The sequence below is a fragment of the Neofelis nebulosa genome, chromosome 4 (genome assembly GCF_028018385.1).
Source record: "Neofelis nebulosa isolate mNeoNeb1 chromosome 4, mNeoNeb1.pri, whole genome shotgun sequence".
Lineage (NCBI taxonomy): Eukaryota > Metazoa > Chordata > Mammalia > Carnivora > Felidae > Neofelis > Neofelis nebulosa.
Window position 1 is genome coordinate 47,623,005 of NC_080785.1, and position 18,169 is coordinate 47,641,173.

General features: G+C 38.1%; 1 protein-coding gene across 2 annotated transcripts in view; it reads right to left on the minus strand.

The window, feature by feature from the left end:
- The window catches only part of GARS1 (glycyl-tRNA synthetase 1), a 46,419-nt gene that overhangs the window by 21,648 nt on the left and 6,602 nt on the right, over positions 1-18,169 (minus strand). For both annotated transcript variants that reach the window (XM_058724695.1, XM_058724696.1), the window contains exons 2-8: positions 12,766-12,867; positions 11,918-12,020; positions 10,510-10,651; positions 9,179-9,267; positions 8,185-8,261; positions 4,455-4,600; positions 1,945-2,094 (exon numbers count right to left, since the gene is read on the minus strand). In XM_058724695.1, the coding sequence (XP_058580678.1) occupies positions 1,945-2,094; positions 4,455-4,600; positions 8,185-8,261; positions 9,179-9,267; positions 10,510-10,651; positions 11,918-12,020; positions 12,766-12,867 (809 nt within the window). The remainder of the gene's footprint in view (positions 1-1,944; positions 2,095-4,454; positions 4,601-8,184; positions 8,262-9,178; positions 9,268-10,509; positions 10,652-11,917; positions 12,021-12,765; positions 12,868-18,169) is intronic.

Genomic DNA, 18,169 nt, shown 5'->3' on the forward strand with positions numbered 1-18,169 from the left:
TCTTTCAAAAATAAACAAACATAAATAAATAAATTAATTAATTAATTTTAAAAATTTCATATGAACACTCCAATACTCCCAACCTAAAGAAATCACAGCCAGGCAAAGACCTAATAACTCTATGTCATCAAGAGGAAATCATAACACTAAACAAATCCTGGCCCTACCCAACCCATGTAACAAAAAACACGGGGTTACTGGCTCATGGAAGAATGAACAGCCTTCTAAGTCAGGATCTTACAGGGGCATATACCAAAAACCAGCCAGAATCCAGACAGGATGCTTTAAAGTGAAAATGACCGGGGTGCCTCAGTGGCTCAGTCAGTTAAGCTCCGACTTCGGCTCAGATCATGAGTTAGTTCATGGTTTGAGCCCCGCATCAGGTTCTGTGCAGACAGCTCAGAGACTGGAGCCTGCTCTGGATTCTGGGTCTCCCTTTCTCTCTGCCCCTCCCTTGCTCGTGCTCTCTCTCTCTCTCAAAAATAAACATTGGAAAAAAATTTAAAAAATAATAATAAAGTGAAAGTGACCAAGGAATAAAATGTCATGAAGTCCCACAGCCTTTCACCAGTTAACTCCTAGAATCACTCCTCAGTTCTGAGTTGGTTTTCCGATTTACCACTTTTTATTCCATAGGCCTTACTCTGTGATCCTTTATAACTTCCAAGAGCTACTCTACATTATGTAAACCCTCTCTAAAACACTGGCTTTAGACAAAGTTAGTCTTACCCAGCTTCCTCGGTATTTTGAAAGCATGCCTGCAGACACTACTGGAGCAGACAGAAAGCCAAAAAACAAAAGGAAAAAAAAAAAAGACAGAAAAAACCAGAAAAATAAAAGACTCAAACCTGACAAGTTTTGCACTGTTATCATAGCTGGCTAAAGTTTCTGACCACCTCTTTTTTTCTGCACCTCTTTTTTCTCCCACCTGTTTTTCTAAGTCTTGAAGCCCTTCCTCTGTGCAGTCTCCCCTTTCTAGACCAGAAGGCTGAAGGAATCACAGGCCTGTAGATACAGTTTGGTCAATCACAGGAGTGTTTCCTCGGTGGGGGTCATGGGGACTAACAAGATTAGGCAGGTGGTTTGGGTGCTTTGATGTAGAGTCAGTGGCTGGGACATGCTACTACTAAAGTCTGTAATTACAGTGAGTAAGGAGAGAGGAGAAGGATGGGGTGGTGGGGCTGTGGAAAATCATTTGGAGCCTAAGATAGTTAGGTTTACCTACATCTTATTTTTATATGGACTTTATTACCCCAAGAGATGATATTAGTAAGAAAAATGTATAGAAACCACAAAAAGCTTAAGTCACAAACAGCTAAGTCACAGTATGTTTCTAAAGAAAAATGTTAACTAAGTGCTAATATGCCGCCCTACATATTCCTGGATACATCTGGCAAAGGTAGGTTATTAGAACAGAAGCGAGTGAGTAGGCTAGATAAAAATAAGCCTGTTAGCTGGCCTTTCTGTCACATAGACGCCTCAAGTATCTGGAGGAATGTCAACTGGTTATGGAAGCACTCTCAGCCCAAGTCGAGCACTGCTGTTTGCCCTGGACACTGAGGACTCCCTCTCATAAGCATCACCTCATCCCCACCTCACCCTATACTTATATATATCACCACTGACAGAAAACGCCCTTGTTTAGACAGTCAAGATCTTGCCATTCTCTAAACATATGATGAACAAGGGGGAAAGATTATTTTGGAGGTGAGAAATGTGACCTATCCTTCACCTCCCTTCCTTTCCCTTCAGTTCATATTAGTCACTCAAAACTACCTGATGTCCCAGAGATTACAAATGTAAAACATAATCTTTTGGAGGACAAAAATAAATTCTGACCCATGTAAAAATGAAGCAGAATTGTTTCAACATAGCAAGATTTCCTTTCCCATTCAATGCCAAGGTCATTCACGATTTTTACCAGCAGAATAATATGGGCAGTACCTGACTCTGATCAGTCCAGATCGAGGGGAGATCTCATTTCTAAAAGAATTTCCAATCTGGGCAGCAGCAAAAGGCAACTTTCCTTGGTTGAATTCCAAAAGTCTCTTAAAATTCAGGAAAATCCCCTGTGCAGTTTCTGGTCTCAAGTACCTAAGAGTTTAAATAAATCAGTTGGTTAGAAGGAAAGAAATTGTGTTCCAAAAATCTGAAACTCTAGATACAAATCCTCAAAGTCCTAAATACTATACTATTTTTGCACAAAACTGTACATACGCGCCCTAAAGAAAAGTTTTAGGAATACACATTTTTCTTGGTGGCGAGCATTCTCAAGCCCGTGTTAGAGAATGTATCAAGCAGTTGGTATGGTAATACTACTACTAGAAATGTGATTTTATTTTATCTCTCTAGTGAGTCAAATAGCACCTCTCAATGTCCCTAAAACCTGGTTAATCATTTACACGGAGGCAGACAACAGTTTTGGATCCTTCCGAAAATAAGACCCTGCCTATGTGTACCTCTATGAACCCACCCAGGAGAGTGCTGCTGATGGCTCAAAAGAATCCATTATGGGCTAACACTTGACATTAGAGCTCACTCATCACAATCATTACAACAAGCCAGGCAATTTTCCGGATCCTCCCTGTCATTTTCTTTTCTGTGGTGTTCTACATTTCCAGCCAGAGGCTTCTTCTCTTTTCCTCCATGTTTTAAAGATACAGCCAAGCAACTACTCCAAGATATCCACTGTCCTCTATTTTACAGAAAGTATTCTGTGCAAAAGTATCAACTAAGAAAGCTTTCCCAACAGCCTGCTTCAAAATAAATATTTTGTTAAAAGAACTTTAAAACAAAAAAAGGGGGCACCTGAGTGGCTCAGTAGGTAAGCATCCAACTTCGGCTCAGGTCATGATCTCATAGTTCATGGGATCAAGCCCCGCATCGGGCTCTCTAATATCAGTACAGAGCCTGTTTCAGACACTCTGTCTCCCTCGCTCTCTGCCCCTCCTGGCACTCACCCTCTCTCTCTCAAAAATAAACAAACTTGAAAACAAAACAACAAAGAAAAATTAAATTATAATTTCACCTTCCTCTCACTCTAACACACCAACTCCTCATCTTGGTGGTGCTTTCCAGTTTTGATACACATAGAAGCAGAACTACAGTTTATATGCATTTTTTTTAAAGCTGTAAGTTTGTCTGTTTATTTATTTTCAGGTAAGCTCCACACCCAACATGGGGCTCAAACTCACAACCCCGAGATCAAGAGTCACATTCTCTATTAACTGAGCAAGCCAGATGCCCCTATATCCATTATTTATAAGTAGAGTGTGTAAAATGATGTGTTCGTTATTTTTCCATTTTCTAAATAATCATAAAAATGTAACATATTTAGCAGTTGCAGAGTATTTTACTAAAATGAACTACTTTACTATAATTTACTTAACCATCTCACATTATTAAATAGATTATTTCTACTTTTAATTTATGTACTCTTGATAAATATAGCTTCCTTTCCTTTTGAATTATTTCCTCAGATAAATTCCCAGGAGTGGGATGACAGGTCAGAGGGTTTGGCCCATTTAATGACTCTCTGTATGTACTGTCAAAATGAAAGGCTTGCCTTTGGCCTCTCTCCATAAAATATCCCAAATCAACACAGTGTGTGACTAAAACAATTCCAGTAATACATTCTGTCACAATTACTTTTCATTGTTCTTTAGTTTCTACTCCAGGAAACATGATCTGTCTAGCTTCAGCCAATGCCTACACTCCATTATTCTACAATGAGACCGTAAGAAAAATATCTGAAGCTATGAAGTGTAATACTTTGGCTAAGTGTGTTAACATGGAGAAGAAATCTGTAAATACAGATTCCAGCTCTGGATCATATTGTAAGCTGTTCAGCTTTCTTTACTGTGAAAACCACATCTTGTAAAATAACAAGCTAAACCTACGTTATTCAGTATGGTAGGCCACTAGTCGAATGCCTATTTAAATTAATTAAAATTAAATATATTTTAAAATTCAGTTCCTCTCAGAAGCACTAATGCCATTTCAAGTGCTCAAAAGCCATATGTGGCTGATGCCCACCATACTGGACAGCACAGATTATAGAACATTTCCACCACTGCAGAAAGTTCTATTGCAAAGTGCTGATCTAGACAAAATTCTTCCCTAAGTGTCCTTCAACAATAAATTCAATGACTTCCAAAATCATTCTTCAACTATCTCTTTTGCCCTATACAGCTATAATTAGAAGACATGATGATCACAGACTTTTATTTTGTGACAAAAAAAAAATTATCACATACACTAAAAAAATTACATTCAGAAAGAGTTAGAAGGAATATACTTAATAATATGTCTGTCATTATTTCTCCTTAATATATTTATCTGCACTTTCTACATATCACTTATCAAAAGTTTTCCTTCATGGCTGATAATGATGTTCACTTTTTATTATGAGAAATTTTAATACCTTCATTACATAAAGAATAAGTGATACATACCCAGGCATGTTTCCTCCAGGCCCAATGAAGGTCTTGAACATTAAGTTAAAAGATACTGGAGGGGACAGATCATTTCCAGTAATGGGGGATTTTACATTATAGTTCACAAAAAGATCCCCAAGTTCTTGCTGTCCATAGTTATCAAGCTAAAGGATAGGTCAAGAAAATAATTAATGTAAAAGACTGAGGAAAAAAAACAGGGCATAAGATAAGAGTATTATATATAAAACCCATCCATCATTAAAAGTCACCCAAAACAAGAACATCAGAATTAACCTAACCCCCAAGATATCCAAATTAAAACCATAACCAGTTCACACACTTTCCATTTATCAATTTACCATTTACCATTCTAGAAAAATGGAGTATCTTTCTGGGACTGACCTAAAACTCACACATTCACCATCTCACAATGAAAGATAAAGCAAAAGTGTCTCTGGTTCAGTTACAATAGCTACTGACTGGCAAGCATCTGAAATCATGTAAGTAAGTGTTCCAAGTTGAATTTTACCACTCTGTGCATATTTCAGTCAGGTTCCCTTCCCTGTCTATTCATTAAATGTGCATATACCTTTTCTTTCCCACTACATATTAAGATCTTGAAGGCAGGGGGCGCCTGGGTGGCGCAGTCGGTTAAGCGTCCGACTTCAGCCAGGTCACGATCTCGCGGTCCGTGAGTTCGAGCCCCGCGTCAGGCTCTGGGCTGATGGCTCGGAGCCTGGAGCCTGTTTCCGATTCTGTGTCTCCCTCTCTCTCTGCCCCTCCCCCGTTCATGCTCTGTCTCTCTCTGTCCAAAAATAAATAAAAAACGTTGAAAAAAAAATTTAAAAAAAAAAAAAAAAGATCTTGAAGGCAGAAGCTGTTTCTTATTCATGTCTGCTTGTTCCAATTTATTGCACATTTTATACATCAATAATCAATGCCAAACTCTAAAATAATGTATGACCCTCCAATTCAAAAATTTCAAATGACTATGACAAACCATCTAATACTGAAGAATATTCAAAACTTAAAAAAAAAAAAAATCTCCCAAGAGAAACAAAATAATTAGATAAATCAACTCCTGGCCATAAGAACTGAGGCTCTGGAGTCAGAAAATGCTAGATAAACTGCCCCATTCTACCACTAATGGGTTGTGTGACTTAAAAGTAAGTTCTTACCTAACCTCTCAGAGCCTCATTTTGCTTCTCTGTGAAACTGGAAAACAAAACCTACTTCACTATGAAGGGCTACTATGAATATTAACTATGTAGGGGCACCTGGGTGGCTCAGTCAGTTAAGTGTCTAACTCTTGATTTCGGCTCAGGTCATGATCTTGAGGTTCATGAGTTCAAGCCCCGTGTCAGACTCTGTGCTGACAGTGTGGAGCCTGCTTGGGATTCCCTCTCTCTCCCTCTCTCTCCTTCTCTGCCCCTCACCTTCTTGTGCTCTCTCTCTCTCTCTCTCAAAATAAATAAACTTAAAAAAAAAAAAAAGATTATGTAAAGTACTTAGCACAGGGCCTGGTACATAGCATACATTATACTACTTACTAAGTGTCTTGACAAAGATATCTGATCGGGCCTCTAGATCTGACTACCAAATTACAAGAAATATGGAAACGGAGGAACATGTAAAATATCACTAAAATGATACAGTCAGCCAAATCCAGATAGTAGGAAACACTAAGGAACAAATGATTCAACTTTAAAAAATAATTTTTAGGGGCGCCTGGGTGGCTCAGTCGGTTGAGCATCCAACTTCAGCTCAGATAATGATCTCGCAGTTTGAGTTTGAGCCCTGCATCAGGCTCTCTACTGTCATTGTGGAGCCCGCTTTGGATCCTCTGTCCCCCTCTCTCTCTGCAAATCTCCCGCTCATGCTCTCTCTCTCTCTCTCAAAAATATATATACATTTAAAAATATATTACCAATTTTTTTTAATGAAAGTTAAAAAATGACTTTAAAAACTGGTACATTCAGAAATAGGTCAGCAAAAATGGATACAGAAGAAAAACAATTAATTCTGAGCTACTGGATCCACATAACAGGAATAAAGCTCATCCTAACTCAGAGGGTGAATCGGTGCTTTTAAAGAAGCTATCATGCTTCATACAGCTGAAAAGGAATCAAAGGCACTAACAGGTGGAGAAAATATTATTACTCACTCAAGTAAACAGATGGGCCTTTGGCTGTGAATCCACCAGGGCCATTTCTGAGTACCAGACCACAGTCCCCAACTTTTCACTGAACATTACATTGACAGCTTGTATGTGTATCTGATATGGCAAATCAAAAAACAGACTGCTCTCCTAAGACCATGCATATGAGATGAAACAGAGTCAGATTTCAAACTATAAATTATGACTTAACAAATCAGCTAATTACTTCCTGGTCTGACACTTGACTCGGAAATGAATGAAACTGCTAAGATCAAAGATACATACTCACAAAAACTTAGTAGGTCTAACATACTAAACGGGAAACAGTAATTTAGGGGTAATTAGAAGTGCTTTTCATTTCTTCTTTCTATTAAAGGTCATGCCTTTGGAAAAGGAAATGAGAAATGAATGTGTAACTACAACTGTCAAAACTCAAGAACTGATTTACTAAACCATGAACAACAATACTAAAGTAATGAGCTTTAAGCAAAGGATAAAATATACCTCACAAGGACTAAAATCAATTGGCAGATTAGTCAACAGCCAAATTGAGATTTTCTTTCAATTTAAACGAGGAAGGAAAAAATTTCTCTACCGTTAGAAAGCTAGATATCACAGCGAAAAATCAGCATATTTGTAGAAAATAAGGCAACAGTGGAAAAGTATCTAATAAATTCGCATGAGTAAAAAGCAAAGAGGTAGGGATTCCTACATTCAGCCTCACATATATATATACCAATATAAAGAAAAGATGTATAAATATAGCAGTGGTGTGTGTGTGTGTGTGTGTGTGTGTGTGTGTGTGTGTGTGTATTTTTACCCAAGGAAGTACATAAAATTTAAGAGGTAAGCTTTGATGGACCTCATGATCAAACATGGTGTTGGAGAAATGTACTTTGCTTAAATGAATACACGACATGAGAAATCAGCAACATATATGTACATGGGCATGTGCATATTCCTGGGGCAAAGAGGTGCAGTTTTCATAATATTCTTAAAGTGATCTGTGACCCAAAAGGAGGATAAGAACTATTTCTGATATAGAAGGTATTCCTGTACTTGGTACAAGAATCGATTATCTCTATGGTCTCTTTTGTCTTCCCTAAACTTAGCCAACTTAAATAGAAATTATGAAACTTTTAGTCTATAGGGAAAGCAGGGGCCTGCTCACTGGGTTTTAACAATAACAGCATGGAGTCAGGGACGGTGCAACCACAAGTAGATCAAGTGGCTGATGAGACAGTGCTCATGAAGGTATCTTCCCCAAAATCTCTACAGCAAGACTGAACAACATTCATCTTCAGCCACTCGTCTGGTTTTTGCTATTGAATCCAGAAAACTGGTTTCGAAGGAGACAGAACAAATTTCATGCCTATTTACACTGAATTGCTAGTTTGGGCTAACATAAAGTATTAGCCACAGAAGGCAGCGAAAGAAGAAAATAAAAATGCAAAGAGAGACAGAAGGTAAACTCTACTTCTTTACAATTGTGGCCAGGGTCAGCACAATGTGAAATTCAACAGTCACCAAACACTGAAAGAAAGACAGCACCTTCCTGAGTTACTGTGATAACATCTCTAAAGTACTCACCTGAGCCAAGACACTTTCCATCTCTGATTTCTTCTCAGCAGAGCACTTCTTATCAGACATCAATTTCTGTAAATGAGCTACAAGAACAGTGTTGGTACATGTCAATTTCAATCAATGGGAAAAAGGAAAATGCACTTTGAGATTCAGTGCTCAAGTGGTAAGAAAATGAATCCAAGGATAGTGTTCTTACTTTATATAAACTCCATGGTTGATTTTACAGGGAGAACCATAACACTGTCTTGATTCTTTTGCAGGACTTAGAGTTTCTACTTATCATGTATAAAAACTTCTTGTTAAATAAGGGACTGGATCCATACAGGCATACCTCAGATATATTGTGGGTTCGGTTCCAAACCACAATATAACAAATATTGCAATTAAGCAAGTCAAATGAATGTTTTGGTTTCCCAGTACATATAAAAGTTAGGTCTGCATCATACTGTACTCTGTTAAATATGCAACAGCATTATATCTAAAAAAGTACATACTTTATTTAAAAATATTTTATTGCTAAAATGCTATCATTTGAGCTCTCAGAAAGTCCTAATCACTGATCACCATAACAAATACAATAATTATGAAAAAGTTTAAAATATTGCAAGAATTACCAAATTCTTGTGATTCTCTTTGTGACAGAGACAAAGTGAGCAAAAGCAGTTGGAAAAACAGTGCTGATAGACTTGCCTGATACAGGGTTGCCACAAACTTCCATTTGTAAAAAAAATGCAGTATCTGCCAAGCACAATAAGGTGGAATGCAATAAAGTGAGGTATGCCTGTATATGTAAGATCTGCATGCTTTAATCTTTGTATGTTATGCCCCCCAATTTTTTTTTATTTCGAATTTTTATTTAAATTGTAGTTAACATATATGGTAAAATTGGTTTCAGGTGCACCAACAAATTTTTAAGAGAAAAAATATGAGAAAAGTTTAATCTAAACCCTTTGTTTTGATGAATTCAACCTGGAAGAATATCTGAGATGAAAAACCATACCTTTTAACAGATGGTCAGCGCGAAAACACTCTCCATTTTTTACATCTTTCACCATGAAGTCAGCAAATTTATCTACGTGGCCAGAGGTCCTAAGTTAACAAATGCCAAGCCAATCTGTCACTTTCATACAAATTAAAACATAGATTTTACCTTATAAGACAATCTTCCTGCTATATGGAGTATATTAAGCTTATATCTATGCATTTGAGGGGTGGAAGCTCCCGTATGTATATAATGATGTATCCATGGTAGATAATAATGTATGCCGAGAACATTCTCCTTCAAATATATCCTCACCCTTTCCCTAAGTTCTTTCTTCCCATAGGGAAAAGACATCAACTAGATTATACTTTTCCACAAGTTGCCATAAAGCATGTGCTACTTTGCAGAATCAATTAATCCATGCCTACCCCATTATTAACGATCTAAGCAAAGGCCGAAACCATAGGGAATGTAACTAGGCAAGAATTCATGATACTCAGCATGGATCCTGAATCTTAAGGAAAGAGTTTTCTGCCACTGAAACCTGGACACTGGTATTATCTGTTACACAGTTCCTATTAGTGGAGCAAACGGCTAAAGGACAGGTTAGATCCAGGTTAGATCTTTTAGATCCATCACCAGTTTTTTTCTTTTAATTGGCTGAAATTATTGAGAGAGCCCAAAGGATGCAAACAGTGAAAATTAACTCTTTACCAGGCAACATGAAATGAAGTGATGAGATACAAAATGGTAAGAATTCTTCTTTCTGTTTTATATTCAAGCAATCCTGCCCTGCTTTCAACAATGTTAGTAGGGATAATCTAAATTTCTGCACTAAAACTTCAACACAAATAGCAGTATTCAATTCTAAATGCATACACACCTTTGCCCAAAACTTCTAAAAACTCAGAGTGAGGAAATAATCATATATATTTGCAAAAATCCATCTATCAGATGTTCAGCAGACTCAAAAATGAGGAACAATTTAAATGCCTACAATATGGCACTAACTAAATAAATTATGGCACATCCACAAGAGAATACTATGCTGTCATTAAAAACGCTTTAGAAGAATATTTAACGAGGTAAGTAAATGTTCACCTACATTACATGAAAAAAGCAGTGTGCTGCTGATGTTGATGTATATACAGGGACTTCCAGAGAAAGAACACAGTAAGAATATATACAGTAATTTTAACTTGGCTGTCTATGGACATTAGGTATGTATTTTCTTTGTTTGTCTTTATTTTCCAGATTTTTATAGTGAATATGGGTAGTTTTTGTAATCAGGAGAAGTTACTTAAATATGCATTATTAAAGAATTTCAGCCCCCAAAGTAGAGATCTTACTTTAAAACTGGTTCGGGAGTAAGCATGGTACAATCAATCTCTAGGATCTGCTCCTCTTGGATAAAGTGCTGCCTCCAGGTCTGAATAATATTGTTCTTCAAAGCACATCCAACTGGCCCAAAATCATACAGACCACTAACGCCTATAAAATATGAATAAAACGTGGACTTGTCACTCTAAGCAAACTTGTCACTCTAAGCAAATGAAAGCAAAAAGACACGAGAAACTATAAGACTTCACACACTCCCTAAAAAGGTATTAAAGTCAGCAATTCGAATCCCTCAATACTGAAGAGTCTTACTTCCAGCTAGCCAACAGATGTAACATTTAAAAGCTCATACTCCATTTATTATATTTACACATTAAGAGTTCCAAGTAGGTTTAGAAAAAAACTAAAAGCAAATGATGTTCCTCCATATATGAGAAACAGAATGAAAAAGCAGATTACAGTTTTGTGCCGTAGATATAACTTGCTGCGGCAGCTGGTAAAATGACCTAATATTTTAGCACCCAATTCTCTAAATTATTCTTGGGTATATGAGCCACTATACTTAATCTTGAGTATATGAGCCACTATATTTAAACCTTAAGAAGTTAAACATTTAGAGATCTGCTTAGCCAAACCTGAATCAAGTTTCAGTGGCAAAGTACTAAAAGTCTAATCCTACTGCAATGATCTCCACTAACTGAAAAATACCACTACACATTTAATTATATTTGCCTATTACAGATAGGCAAATATAATTATAGAGATTTATCTACATACCTGTGAAGAAAGTTTTCTCTTGGCAGTTGCCATAAAGAATAATCTGGGGGACCCTGGCTTATCACTGCCCTTGTGTGGAGGTGCACAGTACAGCCGGCCAATGTTACAATGGCGCTCGAGTGCTCCAAAGAAGAGTCTATCTGATAGGTACATGGACATATTAAGTGCTTAATACCTGGGCCCCTACCAATTCCCTACATCCTAATGGAAAAAAGCAGTCTTTAAGAATAAGTAGGGGGGCGCCTGGGTGGCTCAGTCGGTTAAGTGTCCTGCTTCAGCTCAGGTCATGATCTCACAGTCTGTGAGTTCGAGCCCCGCGTCAGGCTCTGTGCTGACAGCTCAGAGCCTGGAGCCTGCTGTGGATTCTGTGTCTCCCTCTCTCTCTGCCCCTCCCCTGCTCATGCTCTGTCTCTCTCTGTCTCAAAAATGAATAAAAAACATTAAAAAAAAAAAAAAAGAGTAAGTAGGGTGGAAAGACATAAACAGATTTTACACCAAATGGCCAACTTTAAAGGAACAAAAGCAAAATATCCTGTTTTACGTGACTTGATACAATTAGGTATCAATTGAAAAGCCATGTTTTTGATTTAAGCACATATTAAAACCACCAACAACATAACTGCTCTATCATTAATCCCCTACCTCCATAAATAGCAAAAGCTTGATCGTAGAAAAATCTCCTCTTCAGGGTATCTTCCATTTTTGCTCTGTCTACAATGTCATCTTTGGGCTGTAATGCTAGCTCCTGTAAGGGATTTTTAAATAGAAAACGTGTGACTGGAGGGGTGAGTGGAAATATGAATTTATATATGTGAATTCAGTTGATTCCTCAACAAAATTCAAAATAAAATTTATCAGACAAGATTTTGATACCTTTAAAAAATAGAAACCTTAGGGTTTTTTCCCCCTTTGAGTTACAGAAAAGGTACCTTTACTTAATTATTTAGCAAAGTATATGATCATTTCCAAGATTGCAAGACTAAGCTTACTTATTAGATGCAGATACTGATAAGCAATGTCTGAATTTTTAGTGGATGACAGTAGTAAGATCATGAATTAGAATTCCACACGATTTCAGTTTGGTGATGGGAGATTTATTGTTTGAAAGATTTGGGAGCAAGTATTAGATGGATATACCTTTTCCTTAAAAGAAAAAATTTAACACAAAACCACTATTTACAGGCATGGAAGAATTCATAAAGAAGAGTGAGCACAATGCCTTCTAGGGAAATTCACGGAGCGTACTGAGTCTAGCATTTGGGGGAGGGGGAGGTCAGAAGTCATGGAGGCTTCATAGAAAAGGTGACATTTTGAGATGCAATTTGAAAGGATGAGAAGTCTGCTGGGTAGTGGGGGAGGAGAAGGCATTCTGGATAAACACAGATAAAGCAAATGATACTTGTTCAGACACTCTTCTAGGTCTTTCCCACCCTGACAGATTAACAATCCTAGACCAATTTACGTTCCTATTTTAGGATCTCAAGACTCACCTTTGCTTCCAGGACCCTCTTCCGTGCTTTGAGCTCTGCTACGGCTTTGTCTACATCTACTTGGGGTGCTTTATCTTCTTTCAGTTTTCGTACAAGATCTCCCTGGCCAACAAAGAGAATGTATAGTCAGGACTGGTTTCAGAAGTCAAGAAAAGTTTTGAATGTGTTTTTAAGCATGCCTTTTAAAAAGCATCTGTGTAAGAATAAGGCAATTCAGGGGCGCCTGGGTGGCGCAGTCGGTTAAGCGTCCGACTTCAGCCAGGTCACGATCTCGCGGTCCGTGAGTTCGAGCCCCGCGTCAGGCTCTGGGCTGATGGCTCGGAGCCTGGAGCCTGTTTCCGATTCTGTGTCTCCCTCTCTCTCTGCCCCTCCCCCGTTCATGCTCTGTCTCTCTCTGTCCCAAAAATAAATTTAAAAAAAAAAAATTTTTAAAAAAGAATAAGGCAATTCAAATGTTTATTATGTGAGAGGTCATAAATAACTGAAGGTCTGTGCCCTCAGCAAAACACACAAACCCAGATTACTATACAAATAACTATGTTCTAAGGGGATAAGTACTAGTGTGCTTTCTTTTTCCTTTTGGGAGAGGGGACAAATGGAAAAGGAGGAGAGAAAAGCATTGATAAAAAGTATGAAAGAACAGGTTAGTACTGAGAACACGAAGAGCCAATAAATCAACCACCCTCCCCTTGAATCTCTCCCCTATTTATAAAAAACAGACTATATTGCTTTCCCACCTACTTCTCTGGCCATTTCTTTTTTTTTTTTTTAAGTTTATTTATTTTATTTTTGAGAGAGAAAAAAGAGATAGCGTGAGTTGGGGAGGGGCAGAGAGAGAGGGAAAGAGAGAGAATCCCAAGCAGGCTCCACATCGTCAGCACAGAGCCAGACACAGGGCTGAAATCCAAGAACCATAAGATCATGACCTGAGCCAAAGTCAGAAGCCTAACCGACTGAGCCACCCACACACCCCATTTCTTCTGGGTCACTACTGACTCATATTCCTCTGCCCTTTTCTATTTTTTTTTAAACTTTTTTGTTTTTTTAATTATTGAGAGGGGTGGGGGGAGAGACAGAGCATGAACAGGGGAGGGTCAGAGAGAGAGGGAGACAGAATCTGAAGCAGGCTCCAGGCTCTGAGCTGTCAGCACAGAGCCGGATGTGGGGCTCAAACTCAAACTGCGAGATCATGACCAGAGCTAAAGCTGGACGTTTAACCGACTGAGCCACCCAGGCATCCCCCGCCTCTGCCCTTTTCTTAATTGTTAGAATTTTTCCTCACTAATTTCTCTAGAATATCTTGTTCACTTCCAACAACCTACCACCTGTACACTGATCCCAACACTTAGGGTAATGTGGTGGAGATAGTAATCTGAGAAAGCAAAAAAACATTACTTACATGGTCTGGGAAACTTCAAGCTGAGAAATTAAAGTTGTCAACTTGACAGAGCCTTTGGGTTTCCAGCAGAAGTAACTGCTCTCTAGACCTTCCACATAGGCTTTTTAGGATTTCCACAGATCAAGGTCACCAAAATAATAAGCACTCAGCTCAAAATTTAAAAACCCATGAGGAGGGGCGCCTGGGTGGCGCAGTCGGTTAAGCGTCCGACTTCAGCCAGGTCACGATCTCACGGTCCGTGAGTTCGAGCCCCGCGTCAGGCTCTGGGCTGATGGCTCGGAGCCTGGAGCCTGTTTCCGATTCTGTGTCTCCCTCTCTCTCTGCCCCTCCCCCGTTCATGCTCTGTCTCTGTCTGTCCCAAAAATAAATAAAAAAACAAAAAACAAAACAAAAAAAAAACATTAAAAACCCATGAGGAAACAAACCACCATAGATGAGACTCAGCAGAAATGACAAGAGAATTAGAGCCTCCAAAGTATTAGAAAGATCAAATACACTTTGTAAACGCTTAAGACGGTTTAAAAAAAAATAATGAAAGGAGTCAAAAACATGAGCAATAAATAAGAGACTATCAAAAACCATCAGGAAACCTGAAAAAGAACCACACAGGTTCAGGTCCCATGAGATGACAGGGGGAGAGGGTGAGGACTGGGGAAAATGAGTGAAGAGGAGTGGGAGACACAGGCTTCTAGTTATGGAATGAGTAAGTCATGAGGATAAAAGGTACAGCACAGAGAATATAGTCAATGATACTGTAATAGTGTTGTATGGTGACAGGTGGTAGTTATTCTTGTGGTGAGCACAGCATAATGTATAAACCTGTCAAATCACTATGTTGTACACCTATGTAACACTGTGTGTCAGATATACTTCAATACAAACAATAAAAAAGGGGAAAAAAGAACCACATCGATCATCTAGAAATGAATCACTGAAATTAAAAACTCAATGGACACGTTAAATAGCAGATCAAAGTAGAAGAGAAAATTAGTGACTTAAGAGTATAGACCTAAATAAATTACCCATGGGTAACCCATGGAATGGAGCAGCGAGACAAAGAGTTAAAAATATAAACAGGGTAATGAGACAGAGAAAAAAAGAGAGTCTAACGTTTATCCAGCCAGAATTCTCAAAGAAAGTAAAGAAAATCTGTAAGAGGTTCCATTTGAAAAGATAATGACTATGAATTTTTCTATAATTGCTCAAAGACAGGAATTCTCAGATTTAGGAAGCACAATGAAATTCAAACGACATGCAAAACAAAAATCCACATCTAGACAAGTCTGTAAAATATGGTACTTATGAGGGATTAAAGACGTGGATTTTTCATCCCTGATCAGGTAACCGTGAAACCTTGAACAAGCTGAAACCTCTTTGAGCTCGTTTCCTCAACTATAAAATCAGGATGATAATACCTCACTGAATTGCTATAAAGAGTAAATGAAACAATTTAAGTAGAATATTTTCAACAGTACCTAACAAACATCAGACACACAAAAACCGATAGCTGTTATCATGCTATAAAACACCCGAACTTGGTTGTGGCTGAGTTATTTTCAAATACTTCAAACACAACTTGTTTATGACTGAATTATTATTGTTCTCTGTCCTAAACTTGTTCCTTCTCCTATGTATTGCTATTTGTTAACAACATCTACCACTTTCCAAACAAGAAACATCAAGTTATCCTTCTTTACCTCCAATATGTGGTCAGTTTCAAATTTCAGTCTACACTCCCCCCTTCACACCTCACAAACTAGATTGCTAGAAGAGATGACCAGTTTGGTTCTCATCCAAAGGTGTCTGCACTGAGATACACTCACCCCAAACCACCCTAATTCATGTCATTTCTCTCCCACCTTTGTAAACTTCTCACAAACACATAGCATTCTTAGTTTGGTGACTGTTCCTACCCCCATGCTTTCAATAATATTCATCTGCTTATCCAAAAGCATCTTCCTTCACTTAATGAAATTCATTTCCCAAATACTCCAGCATTACAATAGTTCCCCCTCTTGACGCTGTTTCAACTACAGGGTGAGTTTTCTAGCCCAGCCCTTTGATCCTCAGAGGCTGGAAATGGGATCATGTCTTCCTTACTCCTCTCTGCACTTTCAAACTGATTTCTCTTTCCTCCTTCTAAAACACAAGCTCCTTTGAAGTGCCCATCATTACCCTTTCCTCTTGTTGCTGACATCTTCTAAGCTCCCACTTACTTCCCCTCTTTCAGTGACAGTTTCCCTCTCTGCAATTCACTCTACTTTAGAATGTCCTGGTCAGGAGGTGACAAAGATGTTCATAATTACCTGAATCTAGAACCTAACTCTGCTTACATATAATAAGAAGTATTCTCCCAGTTTTAACATCCACTGAGTTTTCCAGGAATGCCAGGAAAATATAATTTAAAAGAAGACTATATAAACTATACACTGTTTTGTTCACAATTTTACAAAGAGTTATTATTTGAAACAAACAACAACATGTAACCAATGGCAATGCTGTCGTGGTATCTGAGCCACCAACAGGATACACCTTTATCAATGTGTATCCATTACAATCACACTCACTGTAAATCCATGTACAGGTAGAAGCATTCGCTTACTTCTGCATAACTTCCAGTGGATTCATAGCCAAGAATTTACACAATGAAATACACGTTATTTTAGGGGCACCTGGGTGGCTCAATCGGTTAAGCATCCGACTCTCGATTTTGGCCCAGGTCATAACCCCACGATTCGTGGGACTGAGCTCCAAATAGGGCTCTGCGCTGACAGCGCAGAGCCTGCTTGGGATTCTCTCTCCCCCTACCTCTCTGGCCCTCCCCAGGACGCCGCATGCTCTCTCAACATAAACAAACATTTAAAAAAAGAAATACAAATTATTTTATTATAAATTATTTCTTTGTATTACACTTAAAACATAATGTGTACACATACTTTAATTAGATTTTATAGATATTTTCTATGAATTTCATTATCAGATCGTAATGGGGGATTCCAAAATATCTGGTGTAAAAAGGGACACTGGGTCTGAAAGTTGAGAGCCACTGAATTAGTTATTCCTCTTATTTTATCATATGCAAATGAGTCTGGTGTGATTATACACTAGCAGTCTTTATACCGTTGCACTGGCCTCTCCAGCTAAAGCAACATCCTCAGTCATCTTCTAACTTTAGCTTCTTCATTTCACTTACAATAACTGAAGTCACCCTATCAATCCAGTGCCTTACTTATTTACACACATTTTATTTGTCCCTGTCAGTATAAAGTAGGCCCTTTTAAGATGGAAATTCTGGCATGTCAATTCTGGCACTCAAATATTTGTTGATTGAAAAAAAAACCAAAAAAAACAAAAAAACCCACAAATATTTGTTGATTGATATCACAAACTACACCTAGCACAGTACAAAGCACTTAGTATTCAGTCAGTATCTACTGACTTATTCTTTACTCAGTGGTTCTTTTCCTTTCCTCTACCTACCAAGAGCACCTATCTCATAAATGTTCACTAACAGTGCTTTTTGATGAGGATAAGAACTCTGTGAAAACCTTTGTTTTGAAAAGAGGTTGGCAAATGGTGGTTCTTCATGAGTGACTGAATAAGTAAGCAAGTAGTTCTTCTGAATATCTATCCCCTACATGTCACGTATTAGCACTCCCACATATTTCATACACTTTTTCTTTTGGAGCTTCTCATAGAACACTAGCAAGCAAGGCCACACGTAAAGGTAGAGACAGGAAGAATTTAAAATAAATTCCCTTGAAGCACTTTTTTTTTGGTCTTTTAAGGTTCAGGCATAGAATACATACATCAAAGAAAGTGCAGCTATTAAAAAGAAGCAGTATTTGAGTGAGGATTCCCACACTGGGTTAGTCATCTGTAAAATGCGGTGAAAAAAGGAAATAATCATGTTTATTCTGAATAGAATAATTAAACCGTGATTTATAATGATCCAATCCTGAAAACAAAAGAACTGGAGGTGATCTAAACATGGAATGAAGGTAC